At 39.5% G+C, this 20,200-nt stretch overlaps 1 protein-coding gene across 1 annotated transcript in view; it reads right to left on the bottom strand.

The window, feature by feature from the left end:
* Positions 1–20,200, bottom strand: part of LOC146329721 (voltage-dependent T-type calcium channel subunit alpha-1H-like) — a 70,617-nt gene that overhangs the window by 11,697 nt on the left and 38,720 nt on the right. Inside the window, exons 16-29 of the mRNA XM_084714992.1 lie at positions 18,499–18,689; positions 16,729–17,040; positions 15,152–15,252; positions 14,721–14,844; positions 13,317–13,385; positions 12,935–13,119; positions 11,455–11,581; positions 9,337–9,462; positions 7,628–7,717; positions 7,022–7,214; positions 4,271–4,422; positions 4,050–4,159; positions 3,783–3,916; positions 3,588–3,658 (exon numbers count right to left, since the gene is read on the bottom strand). Coding sequence (XP_084571118.1) covers positions 3,588–3,658; positions 3,783–3,916; positions 4,050–4,159; positions 4,271–4,422; positions 7,022–7,214; positions 7,628–7,717; positions 9,337–9,462; positions 11,455–11,581; positions 12,935–13,119; positions 13,317–13,385; positions 14,721–14,844; positions 15,152–15,252; positions 16,729–17,040; positions 18,499–18,689 — 1,985 coding nt within the window. The remainder of the gene's footprint in view (positions 1–3,587; positions 3,659–3,782; positions 3,917–4,049; positions 4,160–4,270; positions 4,423–7,021; positions 7,215–7,627; positions 7,718–9,336; positions 9,463–11,454; positions 11,582–12,934; positions 13,120–13,316; positions 13,386–14,720; positions 14,845–15,151; positions 15,253–16,728; positions 17,041–18,498; positions 18,690–20,200) is intronic.

Below are 20,200 nucleotides of genomic sequence, written 5' to 3'. Positions count from 1 at the left end.
ACTGGCATCATTTGTGGGAGGGCAGGCAGTGAAGGATCATGGGTATTCCTACTGTGTTTGTTGAACACGCGTGCAGACAAACATGGGATCAAGGAGAGACATGATTTTGAGATTTCCCAATCAAATCTGGGAGGAAAAAATTAAAATGGATATAATCCGGTTGCATTTTCAGAGCAGGATCACAAACAGTTTGTAAGTGTTGACTTGCCTTGCATACCTGTTTGTTCTCATTTATACTGCACCACCCACCCTCCCCTTTTCTCTCTCTACTCTTTTTTTTCTGGTTGGGCCCCTTGAGGATCAACTAAGCCCAGAAGCTGTGGTAGATCCTTCCTGAAGCCTTCCTTGGACCACAGCCATTATTGCAGTCCACGATTCTGATTATTCTGTTCACTCATTCCATATTCAATCCAAGACTCTACAGCCACACTAGCAGCTGTAAAAACAACAGTGCTTTGAGTTAAATGCTAATGTCAACATGCTAACACCACCATGTTACATCCCAGTCTGTTGTTTAAGGTTAAGTTTTCTTGTTCTTGATTCCATGTTATCACTTCCTCTGTTGTTTTGAAAATTCTGACCTCTCATATCGTTTCAGATCATGTCGCTCCCTGCCATATGTGTCGTCTCGCCTGTGTGATTTGCACTGATTAGTTTCACCTGTTCCTTGTTAGTTTCCCCTCCCTGGTGTATTTAGTCATTGTGCTTCCTTCTCATTTTGCCAGTTCATCTTCTGAGCCTATGGGACCAGATGTTTTTTCTAAGGTATTCTTGGTGGTAACCAGCCTAATTATTGTGTTTTTTGACTCAGCCTTAGTCTGGTGTTTTTGGATACCTCTGCTTGGACTCATTTTCTGTGTCTGAGCGTGGAGTGGCATCCTCAGTCTGTTGGTACAGCACCAGCATCACAATCTAATGTTAACATGCTTCTATTAAGCGGGAATATCTACCATATCTATCATCTTAGCTTAGCATTCTAACATTTGCTTAGACATTAGATTTTAACAAAACTTATTTATTATGTTTGTTTTTGAATTAAGATTGCTTTTTTTGACTTTTGACTTTATTTTTGACAGTGACAGCTGAAGGTATGACAGGAAAGGGGTAGAGAGAGAGGGGATGACACACAGCAAATGGGCCACAGGTGGGAATCAAACCCACAGCTGCTGCAGGGAACTAACAACCTCAATACATTGGATGCGCACTCTACCAACTGAGCTATGGGGCACCCCACTTATTTATTATGTTTGACCTGATGATTGTGCTAAATGAAAAGTTAAAGGAACACAAAAGTTATAATGATTCTTCCTGATGTAAGGTTCAGTGTTTTTTTTGTTTTTTTTTTGTTTTCACTTGCTCAGTTGGGCAAGTGGGTCAGAAATCCACTTGCCTAAAGTCAATTTTTACTTATCAAAACCCAACAAAAACTAAAGTTAATTGTAATGTATAATCTCGGGCTGCAATATTAATAAAATGCAAAAAATAATAATAAAAATAGAGAACATCCATCACAGTTTTGATTATATGATAATTAACAAAGAAAAGTGGGAGGCTGAAAAATTTTCTACCATTCGGGATGAAAATTACTTGATCTCAACCACTGATCAATTATCAATATAGTTTACAAGTTATTAACCAGAGTTAGTAGTCCAAAATGGCATTTTACTTGTGCCAGGCTGTTATTATAAACTTCAAGTCAAGTCAATCTTATTTATACAAATCAAATCATAACAGAAGTTATCTCAGGGAATTTTCATAAAGAGCAGGTCAAGACCGTATTCTTTATAATATTATTTACAGATAACCAGGCATTCCCACTAAGACAGAGCATTTGGCAGCAGTGGTAAAAAAAAAAAAAAAAACTTTTAAAGGGCAGAAACTTTCAATGCATCCAAAAGTTGTGGAGATGTTTCACTCATAACTGCAAATATCAAACTTCATAGTGACACAAGAAGAAAAGTCAGACGATCATTAAAGTCATTAGGCTTCATCCTGTGGGACCATGAGTATCTTTACAACATTTCATAACAATCTATCTAATAGTTGGGATATTTCAGCCGAGACGTAAGTGGGCGACCGACCAACTGACAGTGCCATCCCATGAGTCAAGTCACTACCACATCTTTTCATGCATGACTTAATGCAAGAACAATCCATTAATTAATGCAACAACTAAGCTATTTCTGTCACTGTGATTTATCAGTCATCAATTATGTTCATGTTCTCTTCATAAGTAAGTCTGCAGTTAAAGGGACAGAGAAAAAAAAACTGAGCAATCACAGCAGTACACATGTATTCTGTTTGACTCGTGATTAATTAAGCATTACTTCTTCATGACTTCAGCATGTTTGTAGCCCTTTAAATAAAGTCTGTGTATTTATGCATTTCGAAATATACAAAATGAAAAATACAAATGCAAATTAAATCAAAAATTTGAAGCCCAATTCAGTTATCTATTATTTAATTAGAACAAGAATGCCACAATTATTCATCTGTTACTCATATGTTTAACAGAACAGGTCACCACTTTATTTGAAAGGCTGCAACCATGATGAAGTCATGAGGAAGTAATGCTAAAAGCTACAGTCAATCATGAATACAACACTGGAATTAAACAGAATACGTGAGAACTGCAGAGACTGCTCAGGCTTTTGCCCGGCCCCTTTAACTGCAGATTCACGATGACTGAAACACCTTAGTTGTTGCATTAATTAACATATTGTTCTTTTATTAAGACATGAATAATTCTTGTACATTCATGATAGTCCATGCAGTACTTTTTCATGCATTAAGTACGAATTCAAGATAATTCATGTCCCCTCACTATAAAGTATTACCAACATGTATTATGACAGTTATATGTGCATCTCAGTTTATAGTTTAGTTCTATGCAGATGTCTCGTTCACAACTACTGTACTATGAAACTGAATTAAAACGCAGCGTCCTCAATGAGGCAGGTGTTGCCATAGAAGACTCCAGCAAAAATCATTGAGTCAGGTCTCAGAAATCACTTTTGCCGCATCACAGAGCAATGTCATCCAGATATGCCTGTGGCCAATCAGATAGGAACAACTGTCCACACCGGGTAATATATTTGATTGTGTGTAGCTTGTAGCATCGTGCTAATTCTACTCTTCACCTCACAAACCTCAAACCAGAGGAGAAAAATACTGCAGCTGTGACAAGTTGACAGAGTTTAACACTGCCTCAAAGAAGAATAAATTGCTGTGTGTTGTCTTTGTGTGTGTGATAGGCTTTCAGACTGGACATTTTGGTTCATATTTTATCTTCACACAGATACCCAGTGGCAAAACAATCGCACCAAAGTGGCCGCAAAGTTGTGATTTAATTGTTTTTTAATGTGTTTTAATCAGCAACGCTGATAAATGTGGGAATCAGTGACTAGCCTTTAGCTAAACTCTAACAGTTGACACTAAACAGGCTGTTGAGGAAATCAGAGGGAGTCAGTGCCAGCCCTGATAAATGGCTAAAATAAAACAAGCTGCCTGCAATTCTTCAGATCTGGAAACCAGGCTAACAGTTAAAGAGACATCTTGTGTTTTACAGCATCAGTGGTGCCTCTTACCTGAGGCAGAGCTTGAATCACTGTGTCCAACAGAGCTCTCATTCCTGTCGCCATCTTCAACAGCTTCAGCACTGAAACATCGCAGTGTGTCAGCTTTTATCAGGCACATATCATTCTTTTTGTTTGTTTGTGCATCACTGTGTGTGTGTGTGTGTGTGTGTGTGTGTGTGTGTGTGTGTGTGTGTGTGTGTGTACCTCTTGTTATCCTGAGGACTCTCATGATGCGTATGATGGTGGGGTTGATGGGTAGGGAAGCATTCAGATCTATTTCCTCCAGAGTGATTCCCATGATGGACAACAGCACGATGGCGAGATCCAGCTGGTTCCATCTTTATACACACACACACACACACACACACACACACACACACACACACACACACACAATTTCAGTCTGTCTGAGGATTAAAAGCTGGATGTTTGTGAGCGTCTTTGTATTCGTGTGAGAGTTTGAATGAATACCTCTCTTTGAAAAAGCGGCGGAGGCCAAAAGCGATGAGTTTGAGAATTGCCTCGATGACAAAAACCACCGTAAAAACATAATTGCAGTACTTCAGAATCTCCTCGAAGTACTGCAGGACACACAGACACACACACTTCAAAAACCCCACTGTGGCTGTACTGTACCACCGCTTCATTACTATGGTTCTAGGGCAGGTGGTAGCAGGTGTTGCCATGGTTACCTGAGGCTGGTTGTAGTGCTCCATGCTCATGGTGAGCAGGTTTGTGAAGATGATGATGGTGATGAAGAGATCCAGGTAGTTACTGGTGCACACGCTGTGGATGGATCGACGCAGCGGGGAGTAGTCAGCGTAATACGGCTTCTCCAGGGCCTCTGTCTCACACACACACACACACACACACACACACACACACACACACACACACACACACACAGAGCATGGTCATTAAAATGCTTCTGAAAGAAAAATATAAAGCGGGCTATGAAGTCACTGATGAAGTGGATGCCAAGTGGCGCACTGCTGTGTGTGTGAGTGTGCATGTGTGTGTGTACAGAGTAAAAGTGCCACCTCAGGAATTCAGTCCTATCCATCACGCACGCACACACACTCCATGGCACCTCAAGGTGTCTTTGGGCAGAAACCCTCGCTGTCTGCTGCCAGACAGTTAACTGACTAAGAGGAAAGCACTACGAGAGATTACACTGCAGAGAAAGAAGGACAGACTGAGACAGAAACGAGGTGGAGCAAGACAGAGGGGGAAAAGTGTGTGTGTGTGTGTGTGCAGTGGCGATAAGTGTGTCTCTGAGCAGAAATTATGCATGTTCTCATACAGTATGTATGTGGAAAAAAGAGGTTTATCGTGTGTGCGCGCGTGTAATATTACCATGAACATCCACAACATACAATATGGTTGCAAGTATCTGGACATGCTGTCTTGAGTGTGTTTGGTAAGGGGATGTTTAGAGAAATATTAATGCTACAGTATTTAATGATAGTTTAGACAGCAGTGTGCTTCCAACTTTCCTATTTCAACATAACATCCTGCTGCACAAAACAACATCCATAAAAAGAACTCAACTGCCCTGCTCAGAGCCCTGATCTCAACCCCATCCAACACCTTTGGGATGAACTGGAACACTAACTGAGAGCCAGATCTTTATCGCCCAAAATCAGTGCCAGATTTTACTAACCCTGGATGAAGCTGCACCGCATCCAGTCGTGCCAAAGCTCTCCATCACCTTTCAAATATTTACTGGAAGCATTCAAGAGTTTTTAAAGGGTCCGTTCTTTAGCAGCCATGAGCAATTTGCACTTATTTTATGTGTTTGAATATAATATAAACACATTTCCAACCAGCAATGGGCTTATTACTCAAAAAAATGTAATTTATCACTCATTAGTCATTATTTGTTTCGCATGTGTGCCTGTGTGAATGTCAAGGTAATCGCTAGTACGTGCAGCTAAGGCATTTGACAAAAATGTTTATGTCATCTTTCCTCCGAACAAAACCAAAGTAATGTGAATATTTCCAGCTGCTACATGTGAACTTTCCATCTTCTAAGCTCACTTGCTGCTTGGTAAACTGCATGTGTGATGATTACAAACATGAATCTGGAGATGTGATTGGATTTCTGGATTCCGAATCAGTTGGGGGGACAATAAAAGTATGGTTGTAACAAGTTAATTTTTTTGGAGGAGTAATTGAAATGTTCTTGATTAAATTTTATTAAGAATGTTTGTGATTAATCATTAATCTCTGGAGCTCACAGGTTTTCCCAATATTTGCTCTGATCTTCCTTGTTAGTTTAGACATGGCAGTAATGGAGCTCCATTCGATATTATTCTTTTGACAGACAGGCAGACAAGAGTGGCCATTTCGGCGAGGGCAACAGCTTTATCATTTTATTACTCTATTCTTTTATATTGCTTGTGCTTCATAAATTAATATTTTACTTAACTAATGTGCTGATAGAATTGCTTAAATACAACTTAAACTGAGGATAAAATGTGTGTTTTGTATCTAATTATTAATGATTAACTGAATACTGATTTTTATCCTTACTGGGGAAATAATTATATCACGGTAATGTGTTATTAGTGTGTTAACACCAAACACTGTTTGCAACCAACTCATGATCAATGTTTCTAATGTAACCTAAGATTAGTTCTAATCAGAGTTTAGTAAATGACTATGACTATAGAATTTCACTTAGAAGTTCACTGAAGTAAACCGAAAGTAAGCATATCTTAAACATATCTTGCTTATTTACCCAAATAAAATGAATGAATGAATGAATGAATGAATGAATGAATGAATGAATAAAATAATTCTAAACTTTCTTAAAACTTTTCCTTAACAAAATTTTGCATTGTTTGCTAGTTAGCACAGTGTCTTATCTTTGTACCTGTGCTAGTAGTAGAAAGAAAACTGTAACATTCCTCCTCTACCTTCACAGACATTGAAGGAGAAACAGGTGACATAAAAAAACAAGAAAACTAGTTTTGCCTAATATCTGCCTCATGTCAATAACTAATACATATCAAATTCATATCAACTGTCAGTAAATACAGGCATTTATACACCTTTAAAAATGAATTTTACACTTCAGAGATGTGAACTGCAAAAATATACCTGACGTGAAAAGATAGCAGAGAACAGAGAAAAAAAGCCACACATAAGCCGCAAGTGAGATGCCCCAGCCATGGGTCCAGTGGATCGTCTCAGATCCGATTTGGACACTGGGACTAATGTTCTTGTGGCTGAATGGAAGCAAACACCTGCAGCCAGGCTCAAGAATATCATAGAAAGCCTTCCTAGAGGAGTGGAGGCTGGTACAGCAGTACATTAATGCCTGTGGTTCTGGAATGACGTGCAATAATCACGTATTGGTGTATTGTTCAGGTGTCCACATACTTTTGGCCATATGCTGTATGCCTTGCAATTCCCTGCCCCCCCTCCTGTTCTCTCACTTCTCCTCCTCTTCTCCAACCGTCTCTGTCGTTTCTCCTCCCTCAGCCGCGCCTCCTCCTCCTCCTGCTGTTGCCGACACTTGTGAAAGTTTTCCACCACCACGCCCACAAACATGTTGAGCACAAAGAAGCTGACGATGAGGAGGAAAGAGATGAAAAACAGCAGCATCCACGGGTTGTTGTTCCTTATTGGCTGCAGAGAGAGAAAATGGAGAGAAGGGAGGAGGAGGAGGAGGAGGACATGTATCACAGGGACAAAAAAAAAAAAAAGGAGGACCGAAGAGTGACAAAAGAGGGCAAGGAGGGGTGGAGAGGAAGAAGAGGAGAGAGCACAAACAAGAAGACAATATAAATCCTGAGTCAGCAGTGAAACTGCAAGCACTGTCAACTCACATCTATTTATCCGTCTGCCTTTTTTTTCCCTTACACCTTCCTTCTCTCCTGAAATATTTCCCCTTTCTGCTCGAAAGAAACAAGATCAAACGATGCCTGACTGACACAAAACAGTGAAATACAACATACACTGGCTGAGTGGTTTATATTATATTCATTTTTTACTTCCCACAACCTCGCTCTTCTTCTGTGTCTGTGTGTGTGTGTCTTCACCTGCTGGTCAACTCCGACAGCATCCAGGCCGTCATACATGATGCTGACCCAGCCGTCTTTACATGACAGCACAAACAGTGACATCAGCGCCTGAAAGAGTGAGACACATATAAATCAGCGTCATGCTGTCAATCAGGTTGTAAGAGCAGGTGTCTGCACTGCCACCCACTCACTTCTTTAGATATTTACAAGCTAGACATTATATTCTGTGACAAATACCCTGCTTCCCCCAAAAGCCTGCTCATGATAAACCAGCTGTAGCTCACTCCAACCACTCACAAAAGGGTCAATATCCAATATTTACGACCTTATATCAGAGCTACAGTGTATTCCTTTGAATGAGATCAAAATAGCCTTGGAACAGGACAAAGGCCTCTCTATTTGAAGACATGTGCCATCCTTTAACAGTAGCTTGTCTCTCCAGGGATAGATGTTAATACTTTTAAGTACTGGCCCCACAACCCACCAAGCCCCTAAATTTGGAGACCAAAGTACATTTTTGGTAGCCTAAATGTAAACTCATGTGAAAACAACACACAAAAGCCTATTTAACAAACTTAACACAGCCATACTTAACTGTGACACTTGTGTTGTCAATTTTTCCCATGAATTGTGTTCCCTGAAGGCATTGTTTCTAATGAAAAATGAGCTCAACTTCTCATCTAGTTGAGAAAACTGGCAGCACACAGCAGCACAGTGCAGTCTTCTATCTGCTTAAACTCCTGCTTTTCCTACTCCATTTTGGTTTTTATTGTAGTCTGTGTTGTGGTGGCGACAAGCTATGAGGCCATGGTTAATGTTGAACCCTATACTCTTCTAAAGTTATAGAGTCCATATATCAACTATACAACAGATTTTGCCAGGGCCTTTTGGTGCTGTAGATGACACATCTTCTCGATCTCGGAGTGAGACCAGACCTGATTCCATGGATATTCAACTTCATGACTGACTGTCGTCAGAGAGTGCACTACCAGGGACGTCCCTCTGTGACTATCTCACATGTGGAGTTGTGCAGGGAACCGTGGTTGGGCCCCTAGTCTTCCAAGCACTGATTAACAGTTCCCTCCAGGATGGAACAGATGACTGGAGATTGGTGGATGATATGACTCTGGTCCAGACATGGATGCTCAAACTACCTTGTATTCCCTGAATGGTCTTGACATCTGGGTACAGGAGCACAACATGCCACTAGCATGACACACACACACCAACTGCTGACTCTCTCCACTGACATACTGGAAGTCTCTGACACCATTAAACATCCTGGGGGACTCCATCCAATCTCCATAAAGGGTGGAAAGCATGCAGAAAAGGGCTTGTAACATCATATGTAGCCAGAGGTACTGAGGATACCTGGAGGTTCTCTGCACTCTTGGATTGCGTACTCTAGCAGAAAGACACACTCAAGTGTGTCTTGGCTTTGCCAGAAAACTGCTTAAGTCTAACTTCAGTGACTGGTTCTCTTATGAGGACAGAGTATGACAGGGCCGCTCTTATGTTGAGATGTGCAATCTCACTCAGATGGAAGGGGGGAAGGTTGATCTGTAATACCATTGCTACTGTTATGAGATCACCTTACCCTGTTTAGGAATTTGTACTGTATGTGTCTTTAAAAAAACAATAGAAAGACTTTGAAAAGAAAGAAAAGAAAGCAGGTCTCAGTCCTCGATATGTGTGTGTGAGTGTGTGTGTACACGTGTGTGACAAACCTGTCCCAGGTTGTCAAAGTTGTATTTCCGTCGAGCCCAGCGGTATCCTGCCTCCAGACACTGTGTTTTGTTGGTGATGTTGCTCACGTCGAGCCCGTCACAGTAGAAGAACTTCCCTTTAAACAGCTGCACACACAGACAGATGTGTGCATACAGATATAAAAACATGTGAGAACACTGTAACCTCAAGGTAATGTAAACAGAGCTTCATAGAGCGAGATAAGATTGATGCATACAGTAAATTACTGTGCCACTGCCAACAGGCCTACTGTATGTTCCAGCTAAGATATCCAAGTACCATCTGGTCCAGTCTGCCTCACAGTCATTACAAGCTCAAAAACACTCCGGCATGGAGTGTTCTCATTAGAGGGTAATACAGTGGTAGTGCGTTTGTGAGAAATATGTGCCTGTGTGGTAATATTTGCTTCGGCATATATCAAGCTTCATGTCCTGTGTAAGCATTTTCATTTATGTTTTTTGTTGGTTTAATTAAGCAGTAACCCAATTAGCTGATGTCATGATGGCACTCAGCTAATCTGCCTGAGGTCTGCACCTGACATACTATACATAACACATTACATGATGAATATTAATGAAACATTAAATAATTAATATACATGAAATAACATCAATATACACTGATACCTTAAAGCCACTCAACACCCTACACACATTTAGGTAGAATACAAAAAATATCAGTATGCATGTATGTATAAATGATGTTTAAAAAGAATGAGAATTGTACAACTCAAACAAGACAAAACACGAATATTGAAAACTAGCACTGCGTTATACCGCCTGCTGTTTAGTTGCTTCAGTTCATGCTGTGCATGCCAATAAATGCCTCCGCATAGTCTTTTGATGGATAATTTATTTTTTATTAGGCAGATATTAAAGAATATGTAACACCCTAGCATTAAAAAATGAGTACTGCAGTCTAAATAGCACACTGGAGCCATAGGTTGAAGCCCTATTTAATATGTGATCTATGGTTAAAATAGGTTGCCTTCCCCTGCTTCCTCCTCCCAAGACTTGAAGCTCAGGCAGTTTGCCTGCAGGTTGCAGGGATGCTGAAGCTACACAAGTGAGTCCTACACTGTGAGGTGATCAGCTTTTTCATTGTCAGTTTCTCTCTCATCTTTGTCAGCTGTCTGCCATTGTAAAACTAAACCCTTTATCCTAAAAACTAAAGCCCACTGCTCTGAAAATACACACTCTGGATATGGAGTTCAGTGATTGACGACTCCACTGCCTACCAAAGTCCATTAACATATTGCTCAATTTACCTGTTATGAACATCTACTCCTTCTAAAAGATTATTACGGATTTCTCACGACACATAAACGGATGCTAACTAATTCAGCAAACACTCAGCATTAATTATAATCTAATAAAGGTGAAACGGGCAAACAAAAACAGTTACTACAGCCTGGGATGGAAATTTCAAAGTAGAAGGTAACAAATGGTTCCCAAATTTTTTGTCTTGGGACCCCTTAAAATTAAGCAATGTGGATGTGAGTTATGAGCATTTCAACCAATGAGTGATTTTCCCTTATAGATTCATGTAGATTTTTGAAGAATTTCGATGCCAGAAACAAAAAGCAACTACTAGTTTAAAGTAGTAATAAAATAGATATATTTTTTTTCTTTCTTGGACTAATTTTTGGGATTCATCAGACCTATCCTTTGAATATTAAAAAGCTGATAAAAAATGCTTAAAATAAATAAATTTCATTTTCATTTCATTAATTATCAATGAAATTAATAATACAAAGTTAAATTTAAATTTAATTAAAAGTAACATTCTCAGCACAATCCCTGAACCATTGTTTTTTTAATTACTTCCAGGGACTCTGGTGCATAATCAGCAGCTCATTTGCATTTCCTCCCAATTTTTCACTTCACTTTTTATTACCTGAAGCATTTTCTGGGCTGTGCCTCGTTTATTTTAAACCATGGTGTCTTCTTGCAGCAGAAAACACAAGCTTAGGATGTTTGGGCACATAAAACCGGGTGAAAATAAGTTTAAACTCTGTATTTTTTTAATGAAAATCTACACCCCCTCCTCATCTTCAACCAACAGAGGATGAGCAGGGAATAGACAGTATAAATGTTTACCTGGACTCCCAGAATTCCAAACACGATGAAAAAAGCACAGCAGATGAGGACAATATTCCCAATGGGTCTGAGAGATGTGATCAGAGTCTCCACCACCAGTTTTAGACCAGGAGCTCGACTTATCACCCTGCAACACACACACCCACAGTCATGGTCATGAAAGTGCACCAGATGTTATTAAAGGGATAGTTTGAATTACTGTGATGTGGGGTTGTATGCGGGGCTTATCCATAGTCAGTGTAATTATCTAAAGGAGAAGGCAGTTGGCACGCCTCCAGTTTACTGAAACAGAGAGGAGCACCAGCACAGAAGCTATGAAATAAACTCCTGAGGACATGGTCAGCTGCAAAAGTGATTTTAGCAGTCTATCTGCCATCAGAAAGCCTTTTCTGAAGGGAAACTTTCCTTATATAAGCCAAGTATCAATCTCTCAAAACCAACCAAACTCCAGTGGGGAAATCGGTAATTTTACATCGCAGAACACAGGAGTTACTGGATCACCCCTGCTTCGATCTCTTAGTCCTTTTTTGTGCTATTGTGACTCCAAACTATCATTTTAAAGCACCAAAATCACAAAACAACACAAACAAAGTAACATATGGAGGCAGTGGTAGATGAGTAACTCCCGTGTTATACAAGGTAAAATGACTGATTTTGCCTATGGAGTCTGGTTAGTTTTGAGAAAGCAATATTTGGTTTATAACTGTGGTTTTTCATCAGAAAAGCCTGTCTAATGGCAAAGTAAAGGCATGAAACTTCTAAATATAGCGTACACTTAAACTGATATCATTTTTTTTTAGGTGAAACTTTTTTAAATGCTTAAAATACCCTTTCTTGCTGACCCCTCCCATAGCAGTTTATTGTGCAGCTTCTGTGCTGGTATTCCTCTCTGCTTCTCCAAACTGCGGCATGCCGATCACCATCTACTATAGCTAATACAGGGCTCAACAATGAGGCTTGCCCACTCGGCCGGGAAAAGTAAAATGTGATGTCAGGCAAATAAATTTGGCAACTCACTTGTCTGACCGGGTTGATTAATCATTAAAGTCATTTTTTAATGCAAAATGTTGTTGTCAGCCTCTCAAATATGGAGATTTTCTTTCTTTATTATCATTTAAACTGAAACTATTTGGGTTTTAGACTGACAAAACAAGACATGAAGACATGACCTTGGACTTTGAAAAACTGAGATGGACATTTTCCACTATTTTCTGACACTTTATAGAGATTGCAGCCCTACATTAGCAAATTAATTTTAGTCTTTGTTGTTATTTAAAAAACGCTAATAAAACAATTTGTACAGGGGCAAGTAAAAATTGACTTCAGGCAAGTAGATTTCTGACCCACCTGCCTGACCCGGCAAGTGAAAAAAAGCATTTATGTTGAACCCTGTAATACACTGGCTACAGATAAGTACCACATACAACCCTGCATCAAATAATCTGAACTCTCCCTTTAATGGAGTAAACATGACTCTTACCTGAGAGGTCGCAGTGTGCGGAGCAGCCGAAGCACACGGAGGATGCCTAAGATTCGATTACCACTTGCTGATGCGATAGAGACCAGGATGTCCACCAGAGACACAAACACCAGCAGTCCATCTAACACATTCCAGCTGCTCTGCAGGTACACACCTTGTCCAATATACAGGCCCATAGCGACCACCTTAACACACACACACACACACACACACACACACACGCACACACACACATCCAGCAAAATTACTCAAACTGTAAAGTAATATGGGGTTTAAAATGAGACTGAAAGCAATTCTGATCCCACCCAAGGAGAAAATTGCCCTTTTATAAAAGTAAGATGAGAAAATGACTCATTCAGAGAATGTGTCTTGTTATGGTTACCTTGATCATCATTTCACCCACGAAGATCACAGTGAAGATGTAATTGGACACACTGAGGAACACCCGCTCCTGTCACACACACACACACACACACACACACACACACACACACACACACACACACACACACACACACACACACACACACACACACGTGAGAGAGTGTGCACAGACACACACAGAGCAGCACATTTGTCAATTTAAGGGTTTCATGTCCCAGTAGCTTTAGCTTTGATTCTGGACTGAAACTAACTGCGACATATTACATAATGAGCTGAAAACAAATCCATTATGACTGTTGTAGAAACATACTGCAATAAAAACATACTGGGAGCAGCACGTGTTCGTATAATGACTCCCAAACCGCTCTTACATCAGCAACAAGCAGATGAACTCTGCTGTAGTCAACAGCTTGTGTTGTGTCATGTGTGTGTGTGTGTGGTTTTTTTTTTGTGTGTGTGTGTGTGTGTGAATAATCTTGTACTTCTGTCTTTGTGAGGACTAATATTCAGTTTTAAACCTTGACAGTGAGGAGGTCATCACTTCTTGAAGGTTAAATCACATTTAGCTCAAGGCAAGCTCCAAGATGGAAATAATATCAATCAAACAGAATAAAACAGACCAGACTACACTAGGATAACAGTTTCAATGGAAACTTATAACCATTAAAGGGATAGTTTGGGTTATTTTGAGGGGGTTGTATGAGGTGTTAAGTCATTGTGAGTGTATTACCTACAGTAGATGGTGGTTAGAATGCTTCCAGCTCAGAGAAGCAGCAGTAGTACTAGTGTAGGATGCTAAGCAATTAACTGCTTATACCGCCAAATACCGCTCTTTCGAAAACATTCAGACTCCATTGGTGAGATCTGTAATTTTACCTTGCAGAACAAAGAAGTTGGACTACCGCTTGATTGGTTAGTTCATTTGTGTTATTGTGTGACTAGATTAGTTCAGATTCACCAAAGCAAGACAATAACACAAATAAACTCACCAATTGAGGCAGTGGTAGTTCAGCAACTCTAAAACTGATTTGATTTTTTTATGTGGGCCATTTTTGGGTAGCTAAAACACATTTCGACATCTATTTACTGTAGTTACAGTAATACACAATCAATAAGAACCTCATATAGCCCCATTTCAAATAATCCACACTATCCACTTAAAACAACATTTAAAAGCACAATGACAATGGAAATAACGACAATAATACAGAATAAAATAGGCCAGACTAGACAAAGAATACAGTTTAAGTGCAAAATTACAAACATTAAGTTTAGGTTAGAGGATGGGGTTTGGCATGTTGTTTTGGTGGTGCTTTGGAATGCACTATGTCCTAACAAGTGTAGTAAAAAAAAAAACAAAAAAAAAATCATGTAAATGTTTGTGTTTCTGCATGTGCACTACCATGCTGTTGGACTGTATGTCAGGTCTCTCCAGTGCTATGGTGATACAGTTCAGAAAGATGAAGAGGAGGATGACATGATCAAACATCTTGTGACCTATGACCCTCTGACACCACAACCTGAACCTACAGAGAGAAAAAGACAAAGAGCGTCATCAGATACTTCTCTAGTTTTCAAAAGACTTGTGCTTGCCACCTACATAACCTACAACACTTCGTCGTTTGTCAAAATAACATTAATGTTTTCACTTGGCCAGATTTAATTGATAAAAGTGAAAATCGTACTACTAAGCCTTAGCTTTATCCTTCACACTTTTACTGTGAATTTTCACACATGCTGTGGTTTAAGCCAGCCAGGCCGCTCCAGAGGATATCAGGCTCTGTGTGTATATGTGTGTGTCTGTGTGTGTGTCCGTGTGCTGTGTGTATTTACTGGTTGTGTGGAGCGAACAGATAGAGAGACCACTCTTCATGCTCCAGGCACCACTGAGGCTCATACGGCTCCAGTATCTTCTTCAGTTTCTTACATAAACTCTGGAAGGAACACAGACATACATGAGTGCACTTACATGCTCAAATATTCTTATACTTGTAGAGCTGCAGCTAAAGATTATTTTCATTATCAGGTAATCTGTTGATTATTTTTAATCAATTGACCCTTTAGTCTATAAAATGTCAATGTATAAAATGTGAACAACTCTTATCATTTCCCAGTAGCCCAAAGTGACATCGTCAAATTGCTTCTTTTATCAAACCAACAGTCCAAAACCCAAAGACTCAGCATTTACTGTCATAAACGACAAAAAGCAGCAAATCCTCATATTGCAACCAGCAAATGCTTGACATTTTTGACAGAAAAATGAATAATGAATAATAATGAATAATTAAACAATTACTGTAATAAGTGGCAATTTATTTATTTTTTTTTGCTTTTTTGATATTGTTAGTTCATTTTCTGTGTCATAATGTATACTCATTAAATGACCACACTCAGGCAGTGCTCATGTTCTTATAACACAGAATGAAATTTAGAGGACCAGTGTGTAAGAATTAGTGACATCTAGCAGGTTATAAATTACAATCATAAATACTAGAGATGTTCTGATGTAATTATGTATGTATGCATGTATGTATGGGTCCGATACAACATATTGATCTGATATCAGTGTATTACAAAATATAGCACTTTATAAATAGTCCATTTTGTTCTCCCCACAACCCCAAAACAGTTCAGTTCAATCCAGTTCACAATCACAAAAGAAAGACGATATCAGAACAACCCCACTGATTATGGCTTGCCTCATCCTCCCCTTCCAAGTTTGTAGAAGAAACTGTGGCTGCAAAACTCATGAAAAACTCAAAATGCCCTCTCAATAGCCAGTGTTTGGTTTGCTTATTCTGGGCTACTGTAGAAACATGGCATTGCAGACTTCCACAGACTCTGGGGAAGAGGACCCACACCCTCAGTAGATATAAAAAGCTCATTTTAAGGTAATAGCACATCTTTTTTTGTATTAATGAAAACATTATGAATTATGAATATTCTATTTTATTTCTACCATTCCAATCAATAGATGCCCCTAAATCTTACAGACTGGACCTTTAAATTATTCTACTTAGTGGAAAACAGTGGCCCTTAATGTTTTATCAGTGTATGTACATAAACTTCACAAACACAGCACAGGTTTTTCAAACAATGTTCCCAATTTTTCCGCCACCCTGCTCATAATTTAAATTCAGCTAATTAAATATTTTCAAAGTTACGTACGTGTGTAAGGTCACTAAGGTTGGAATTTATGCCTCAGCAAGGTAATTAGCAGCAGCACATTTTGAACTTTAGAACACAACTTCTTTTATTAACTTGTTTTAACTAGAAATAACTGAAGCGGGACACCATCAAAATGCTTTTCCCTTTTGATTTTTAACAAGAACTGCTTTAAAAAGCCCAACACCTTTTTTTTACATCTAAGCAAATAAATGAATAAATAACACAAATGCAGAGAGCTATACCTCCTCAACCTCATCCTCGTCATGATCGCTGTTGTAATGTGAGGTCAGCGGAGCGTCGTCGAAGCAGTGGTCAGGGAGGTGAAAGGTGGTGCCGTTGCAGTCGGGTGGGTGGAGCATGGGCACCTGCAGGTAGTCAGGCTGGTCCAGAGATTGCTCCCTGCTGCTGGGGTTGGAGCTTGAGTGTGTTTCGGACAGCAGGGACTCCATCTCACCCGACTGGCTCTTCCTGTGGAGGCTGGGTGCTCGGCCGATGCTGGTCCAGCTGGAGCGGCGGCTCTCTGGCCCGCTGTCCCACAGAGACTGTGAAGACATCTGCAAACAACAAGAACAATAAGTTGGATTTCAGACTAATTTTTCAAGCGTGCATAAAGATTTCACAGATTAAATGCACCCTGTGAAGTCTGTGGCCAGTAGCTCCACTGTTGAGCAGTGTTTTTATTATTGATTTTGTTTGTATTTTGTGCTCTAACAACCTGCACATGATGACAAACACGAGGAGCTGTATGATTCATTAAGATATGATCACAATCTTGATTCATGCAAACTAATTTTAATGTGACAATGATTCTGCCATGTTTGTATTAGCATCAAGATCCACTGCATGAAAACAAACACTCAAACACTGACAAGTGAGTGTAGATTTAAAAAAATCTTTTTACACACTGCCAAAAGCTAAAGAAAGGAGAAGCAAGTGGGTCACACAGAAACATAGAAACAACTGTCCAGATACTGAAATATTGAAACATTTTGGAGCAAAATCATACCTTAAGATCTATACTGTATGGAATAATGTTATTCATCAATTAAACATTAATAAACATTAATATTTGTGTACTTCCCCGGTGTTGAAATCAGGTAAATATAAATGTCAAGACAAACAGCTATGTGTGGTTTTGATCCAGCTTCTTTTAATTTAAGCTGATAAGTGTTTGCTTTACTCACAGTCTCACAGTTCCCTACTAAAGGCAGCCATGTTGCAGGATGTATTACCACTTAGTCAGACTAAGGAGGTGTGTGCCAGTACGAAAGTGACGTCAATACAGACCCTCTATACTTAAAAATGTGCAGTGTGCTGTGTGAAACTGGTGCAGATGATGACAATCAAAAGCTTGTTTGTTAACACCAAAGTTAACACCGCATTAGTACAGCCACCTGAAATGGTACAAAGAGGCCGGGAAAATGTCAGTGGAAAATCCTCATCACCAACCACTCAAACATCCACAGCTGGAGGCTAAGCTTATGTGTCACTAAGAATCGTGGGAAAAAAACCCAATCTCAATTGTGAGTGGTGGAAAAAATTGTTATTCTCATTTTGACTAGACTCATGCAGCTCTGACAAATGACAGCAACGGGCGCCTGGCGACTGCAGAGGGCGGTGATTTAAATGCGTAGTGCATACTACAGTTTTTCAAAACGTTGGACCAAAACTGAAACTGATTTGAACCCGGTGTGCATTCATTAATTTTCAAAAAATGATCCACTTCAAGTGGGTTCAAGGACAGTCAGACAGTCTGAAATAAGACTCGATTCAAAATGTGAACAACCCAAACAGAGTGTAACAGAGAGAGAACACCAACACTGGCAGCAGTCCGCCACCAATTAATATGCAGCAACGCTTGAAAAGCAGCAGCATTACATGTCATGTTTCCCCGCACTGCACAGGTTAGACTCTCTGTCACTCTGTCTGAGTGCTTCTGTAAATCAACTTTATTACTGATAGCTGATGCAGTGATAACAAGCTGTAGGAAAAAGCTTGTGTCCAAGGCTCACCGGTGACCTCTGCTCAATGCTGTTTATGTCCATGGAAGTGGCACTCGCTCGGCGGGACTGGCTGGAGTTTATGGTGGGCGTGGCTGCTGTGTGTGTGATGACCGGCAGAGGAGGAGGAGGAGGGTGGGGCATGGAGGCTTTTGGGTTCAACAGACCATTGGGGCTCAGCATCATGGCCTGGATCTTGAGTTCTGCACACAAACAGAGACAGACATGAACATTTTTACACTTTATTTTTGCTGTTTTGGCCATCATTTGTTTCAGTTAAGATCAGGACTGTAGCTATAATTGAAGGTCATTGGAGGTCATGTCCACATTTTATAAATTAAGAACACACATAGTGAAATAAAAGGCAGACAACTATCTTCTTTGACATTTTTCAGCTAATTTTTAGGCCATGAAAAAACATCTATAAAAAAAACATGAATAACAAGAACATTTGACAGTTTTACATAGATAACATTTTCAACAACAGGGTGGAACCGGGGGTACCCCCGTCCACTATGTTAAATACACTTGATCAAAGTTGAACCAGGAAGTTGGTATACAGACTCTGATGATCTGATACAGTTGGGATGAAAATTTCACCTTTATTTTCTCTTCAAAACAAGTTTGATTAAACTGTAATATGGTTTAAAACCTGTATTATCATCTGACTTCTTTTTTAAGATGTCGTTGCATTTCCAGATCTGAACAATTAACTAAGTGAACAAAATTAACTGAGTGCAATGTTATTTTTAACAATGAGAAAGATGAACAAAACTACAACAACAGGACCCAAGTTGTAATAAAGCAAAATTAAAGGGATAGTTTAGGTTTTTTGAAGTGGGGTTGTATAAGGTACTTATTCATAGTCAGTGTCTTATCTACATTAGATGGTGCTCAATGTGCCCCCAGTTTAGAGAAAAAAATAATATCAGTTTAAGATTACACTAAAATGGGGTGCCTGGATAGCTCAGTTTGCACAGCGTGTGCCCCATGTATGGATGCTGTGAGTTCTCTGCAGCGGCCCTGGGTGCTGTCATTAAAGGCATAAAATGCCCCCGCAAAAAAAATTTAATATATATATATATATATATATATATACATATATATATATATATATATATATATATATACATATATATATATATATACATATATAAAAGATTTAAAAAGATTGCACTATAATAATAATTGCCTTGCTGTCAGACAGGAAACTGCCATCATATAAGCCAAATATTGCTCTCTCCAAACCAACCAGACTCTGTAAGCAAAAACAGTAATTTCACCTCTCATAACATGGGAGTTGATGGTCTTCCACTGCCTTAATTTGTTAGATTGACTTTGGTGCATCAAAGGGGAATTTGGATTCACTAAAGTCACACACTAACACAAATGAACTGACCGATCAAGGCAGCAGTAGACCAGAGATAAAAATTGCTTTTTTCTTTTTTTGCTGAAGGAGTCTGGTCGCTTTGAAGAGAGCAATACAGTAACTTGGAAAAGACTGTCTGACAGCAAGGTAAAGCAGTAAGAATATTCTAAATACAGCGTACACTTAGATGGCTAAAATATGTTTTGCTGCTGACCCTGTCTGCAGCAGCATGTTGATTAGCTTCCTACACCCCTCCTCCTGTTGCTTCTCCAATCTGGGGACATGCCGGCTGCCATCTACAGTAGAATATGAATACAGTATCAATAAGTACCTCATTCAATCCCA

This window comes from Lutjanus erythropterus, chromosome 3, assembly GCF_056507025.1.
Source record: "Lutjanus erythropterus isolate fLutEry1 chromosome 3, fLutEry1.hap2, whole genome shotgun sequence".
Taxonomy (NCBI): Eukaryota; Metazoa; Chordata; class Actinopteri; order Lutjaniformes; family Lutjanidae; genus Lutjanus; species Lutjanus erythropterus.
Note: the sequence above shows the minus strand (reverse complement) of the source record. Positions and strands in the feature narration are given on the sequence as shown.